Source organism: Nanorana parkeri, unplaced genomic scaffold, assembly GCF_000935625.1.
Source record: "Nanorana parkeri isolate BGI_ZX_2015 unplaced genomic scaffold, ASM93562v1 scaffold748, whole genome shotgun sequence".
NCBI classification, from domain to species: domain Eukaryota; kingdom Metazoa; phylum Chordata; class Amphibia; order Anura; family Dicroglossidae; genus Nanorana; species Nanorana parkeri.
In genome coordinates, this window is record NW_017307016.1 from 373221 (window position 1) to 378965 (window position 5745).

The 5745-nt window shown below is 48.0% G+C and overlaps 1 protein-coding gene across 1 annotated transcript in view; it reads left to right on the plus strand.

The window, feature by feature from the left end:
* The window catches only part of LOC108793428 (WAP four-disulfide core domain protein 3-like), an 18924-nt gene that overhangs the window by 10230 nt on the left and 2949 nt on the right, over positions 1–5745 (plus strand). Inside the window, exons 2-4 of the mRNA XM_018564377.1 lie at positions 892–1035; positions 3642–3787; positions 4818–5019. Of these exons, the coding sequence (XP_018419879.1) occupies positions 892–1035; positions 3642–3787; positions 4818–5019 (492 nt within the window). The remainder of the gene's footprint in view (positions 1–891; positions 1036–3641; positions 3788–4817; positions 5020–5745) is intronic.

Sequence of the window (5745 nt, forward strand, 5' to 3'; positions counted from 1 at the left end):
CCCCCCCCCCCCCCCTAACAGCCTCTACTCTTCCGGGAACACTTTCCACAAGATTTTGGAGTGTGTCTGTGGGAATCTGGGCCCATTTGTGAGGTGGTCAGGTACTGATATTGGATGAGATGACCCAATTCCTCCCAAAGGTGATCAGTAGGGTTGAGGTCGGGGCTCTGTGCGGGACACTCGAGTTCCTCCACACCAAGCTGGTGACACCATGTCTTTATGGATCTGGCTTTGTATACGGGGGCTTTATTTTTTGTTCTAACACCTTTCACTCTTCTGGGAAGACTCTCCACAAGGTTTAGGGGTGTGTCTATGAGAATCAGGGCCCATTTGTGAGGTCAGGTACTGATGTTGGATAAGAAGACTTGGCCATGATTGGAGGGGGTCCACATACTCTTGGCCATGTGAAGCTGTGACTAGTCCATACAAGTTACTGTTTCATCCTAGTTGAGGGAATAGCAATAGTCAGGATCATCCTGCAGGAAGATGAAGCTATTGTGCCAGGTCTGCATTGTTTCCCATAATCCTCTGTTCCTGAAAACAAGTTGCTGGTGCTACTATCACAGTTAGGATCAGTCTGTGGTTCCCGTAACAAGTGTTTCTGCTGAAGCCATAGACTGATCCTAATGTGACAGCAGCATCAGCAACTTGTTTACAGGAACGGAGGATTATGGGCAACAATGGACCTGGCACAGTAGCTTTATCCTCCCCCGCAGGACATATTTTAGTTATATGAGGGGTTTGTTTAGCTAAGCAACCCACCGACATCTCCAACCCCCCTGAGGGTTTCAGTGCCGAGATCTTTTGATCACATGACGGCTCTATGAAACTCATCACACTGATAGAAGCTTTGACTCTGCTATGCGACTAATGACATCTCTTCTCTTTCAGATAAACCTGGGAAATGCCCCCCTCCCGAGGAGCTGTCTCTAGGGGTGTGCTTTAATAAGCTGTGCAACACTGATGGGGAATGTACAGGAAGCCAGAAATGCTGCAAAACCGGCTGTGATGGCTACCAGTGCCAGATGCCAGTAGGTGAGCATTGCAGAGGGACTCCACCCTGGAACTAAATCTCTACCAGTAAAAAGAATACTTCCTTAGGTTTGAAGTAGATGTAAATCTAATCACTGACCCAAATTAACAGCAATATGGTGGCCAGTTAGAAGAATGTCCCTCCTTACATTGGTGGCCAATGGGAAGACTGCCCCCTAACATTGGTGGCCAGTTGGGGTAAATGCCCCCTAACATTGGTGGTCACTGGGAAGAATGCCCCCTAACATTGGAGGCCAGTGGGAAGAATGCCCCCTAACATTGTAGGCCAGTGGGAAGAATGCCCCCTAACATTGGTGGCCAGTTGGAAGAATGCCCCTAACATTGGTGGCCAGTTGGAAGAATGCCCCCCTTATATTGATGACCATTGGGAAGAATGCCCCCCTCATATTGGTGGCCATTGGGAAGAATGTCCTCTTCTTTTGGTGGCCAGTGAAAAGAATGCCCCCTAACATTGGTGGTCAGTGCGAAGAATGCCCCTAAGATTGGTGGCCATTGGGAAGAATGCCCCCTTTATATTGGTGGCCATTGGGAAGAATGCCCCCCTTATATTGGTGGTCAGTGGGAAGCATGCACCCCTTATATTGGTGGCCAGTGGGAAGAATGCCCCCCTTATATTGGTGGTCAGTGGGAAGAATGCCCCCCTTATATTGGTGGCCAGTGGGAAGAATGCTCCCTAAGATTGGTGGCCATTGGGAAGAATGCTCCCTAACATTGGTGGCCATTGTGAAGAATGCCCTCCTTATATTGGTGGCCAGTGGGAAGAATGCTCCCTAAGACTGGTGGCCATTGTGAAGAATGCTCCCTAACATTGGTGGCCATTGTGAAGAATGCCCCCCTCATATTGGTGGTCAGTGGGAAGCATGCCCCCCTTATATTGGTGGTCAGTGGGAAGCATGCCCCCTTTATATTGGTGGCCAGTGGGAAGAATGCTCCCTAACATTGGTGGCCAGTGGGAAGAATGCCTCCCTTGCCAACGGCTAAAAAGATCATTGGTGTCATGCCGCTGGCTCTGCCAAATGACATTGGTCCTGGAATTATACAAGAACCGCCAGATCAGCTCAAGGGTCCCCCCAGAAACCTCTTGGATGAGGATGGCTGAATGTTGTGAAGGCATTGCTCTTCTGATCCCTCCCACTCCTTCGCAACCTTTATGTCACCTCTATGTGATCACCGTTCTCTATGAAGCCTTGTTAGAGTATTGAATAATTAAGATTTAATTAAAGTGGAATCCACTGACTCACAAGGAGCTCATGATTGTCAGAAGGTGAAGCGACCCAGAAACGGAATTTCAGATTTCCCTGTAAACGTGAGCACCGGCCACACATAAGAAAGGAACATTCGATCTTGTTATAGATGCAATAAAATTAAAAAATACATTTCTTTTATGTGCAGGGTTAGGCCAAGGGTAAGGGTTACCTATAGGGTTAGCGCTAAGGTAAAGGTTACACCTATGGGGTTAGGTTAAGAGTTGCCAATAGGAATAGGGTTAGCGCTAGGGTAAGGCATAACTATAGGGTCAAGGTAAGTGCTAGGGTGAGGGTTACCTATGGGGTTAGCTTTAGGTTAAGAGTTACCTATAAGGTTAGTACTAGGGTAAAGGGTATCTATGGGGTTAGTGTTAGCACTAAGGGTTCCTTATCAGGCAGGAATTAGCATTAGGGATAGCGCTAGGGTAAGAATTACCTATAGGGTTAGCGGTAGAGTAAGGGTTACCTATAGGGTTAGGTTTAACGTTATCTATAGGGATAGGGTTAACGCTAGAGAAAGGGTTACTCATATGGTTAGTGCTAGAATAAGGGTTACCTATAGAGTCAAGGTTAGTGCTAGGGTGAAGGTTAAATATGGGGTTAGTGTTAGGTTAAGAGTTACCTATAAGGTTAGCGCTAGGGTAAGGGTTACCTATGGGGTAAGAGTTAGCAGTAAGGTAAAGATTATTACTTACAGGGTTAGCTCTAGGTTAAGGTAGGAATTAGTATTAGGGTTAGAGCTAGGGTAAGGGTTACATATAGCATTAGCGGTAGAGTAAGGGTTACTTATAGGGTTAGTGGTAGAGGGTTAGCTACAAGGTTATCTCTAAATGAAGGGTTACCTAAAACTTTAAGGTTAGTGCTATGGTAAGGGTTACCTATAGGGTTAAAGTTAATACTAGGGTGAGGGTTATTTATGGAATTAGCATTAGGTTAAGAAATACCTATAAGGTTAACGCTAGGGTAAGGGTGACCTATGGGGTTAGTGCTAGGGTAAGGGTGACCTATGGGGTTAGCGCTAGGGTAAGGGTGACCTATGGGGTTAGCCCTAGGGTAAGGGTGACTTATGGGGTTAGTGCTAGGGTAAGGGTGACCTATGGGGTTAGTGCTAGGGTAAGGGTGACCTATGGGGTTAGCGCTAGGGTAAAGGTGACTCTGGGGTTAGGGTAAGAGTTACCTACTGTATACAGTCAGCACCGGGGTAAGGATTTTCTTTATGGTAAGGGAATGCTCCACTTCCCCCCGAAAAACAAGATATTCCGTTGTAGTGTCAATCTTTGAAATATATTTGACTTCCTGATCCGATATCAGATCCGAGTTGATCTCTATTTCCTCTTCCAGACAAGCCGGGATCCTGTCCCCCTGTTGAACCTCTGAATGGGACAACCTGTGTCAAGCCCACCACTCAGTGCATATCCGACAGTAACTGCAACGACAACCAGAAATGTTGCACAGCGGCGTGTAACAGCACATCCTGCCAGATACCGGTGAGCAGCCCCATAGAGGAATAGATTTATATTTATATTGTATCAATATGGCTCTGATATATACCACAGCGCTGTACAGAGAACACTGAGCCATTCCCATCACTCTCTGCACCAGGGGAGCTGACACTCTAATGTCCCCTCCCCCACAGTCACATCAGTCTCTGTACAGAGGAGCTTACACTCTAATGTCCCCTCCCCCACAGTCACATCAGTCTCTGTACAGAGGAGCTTACACTCTAATGTCCCCTCCCCCCACAGTCACATCAGTCTCTGTACAGAGGAGCTGACACTTCAATTAAACCCCCCCCCGTGAATGCGGTGAAGAACATTCGATCATGAGCAAGGAAACACACAGTCCAGGAAACATACACAGCTCAGCGTGATGTGGGTCATACGGTAACACACATGTAGAAGTTACTGTGTTGGTATCGGCTCGCTCTCTGCACACTGATGACACATTCACCGGAGGTGAATTCTCTTGAAGGAAGTAGTTGAAATGTGAGCGCTGTGTCAGTGAGGAGAAACGATTGCAAAACCCGCGTTGTTGGCACAGTGAGAGGATTCTAGTTAATGGTTCCGTGAAATGTCATTGTTAGAGGCATCCGTGTGCTCGGAACACTTCACATGGAGAGCTTTTCTCTTCTGTGTGTTCCATATCTTATCCTCCCCACAGGAGCCTGAGACACTAGACTTGTGCTGCACACTATACCCACCATTGTGGGAGGGGCAGAGACACAAACTACTGGGAGGAAATCTCACCATTGTGGGAGGGGCAGAGACACAAACTACTGGGGGAAATCTCACCATTGTGGGAGGGGCAGCGACACAAACTACTGGAGGAAATCTCACCATTGTGGGAGGGGCAGAGACACAAACTACTGGGGGAAATCGCACTATTGTGGGAGGGGCAGAGACACAAACTACTGGGGGAAATCTCATCATTGTGGGAGGGGCAGAGACACAAACTACTGGGGGGAAAGTCATGTATAACTCCTTTAAATCGCTGTGTACATTGATGGTTGTTTTCCAGCCTTGCCTTTGTTTGTCCCGTATGTCTCCTTTTCGCTACTTATTTGCTGTGATTGGCGGGTGTCCAGTAATCGCTCTGCAGTTTCCTTCATTTTGTTGTTCGGGAGATTACAATGTTTGTGAAAAGTTGACCATCCCTCAAATGTTGGCAGCGGTGTCTGGGAAACGAGCGAGCCCTGGGCAAACAGTGCAAGCGGTGTGCGGTCACGTGACCATTTCTGCTGCGTGCAGTTCCCCTTGCTATCGGCGATCCGGAAATAAATCCGTAAGATTACACCATTATCTGAAGGGATCCCCGGATCCTTAAAGTGCACCTGTCACACACCTGGCCAATCCGGTCCCAGAATGTGGTAAAATATACATAAGGGGACATTTCCTATAACGAAAGTTGCAAGGGTTTAACCTTCCTATTGGTCGATGAGGTTGCCGTAGGGGAACATGGAGCCAGCTTCTCGTGCAATCAGGAAGCTGGCCGGCGATTATTGTCCTGCCTCCCAACTTCCTGATTGGCCGGGAAGCCAGCTCAATGCTGATTAGCCGGGAAGCCGGCTTCCCAGACAATCAGCGTCGAGCCTGCCATACAGCCGATCAGGAAGCTCATATGGTCATTACTTGCCGCCCTGGCTTCCTGAATGGCCAGGAAACTGGCTCGATGCTGATTGGTTGGGAAGCCGATTTCCCAGCCAAGCACAATCAAGCTGGCCAGACAACATGGAGCCAGCTTCTTGGCCAATCAGATTGCTTGGGAAGCCGGCTCCATGCCAGTAGAAGCACCGGTATCGGTGGATCCCTAGGATATAGTGTGGGGTATAGTATGGTGTATAATATGGGGGTACAGTATCGTGGTACAGTATGGGGGTATAGTATGGTACAGTGTGGTGTATAATATGGGGGTATAGTACGGGGTGAAGTATGGTGGTATAGTACGG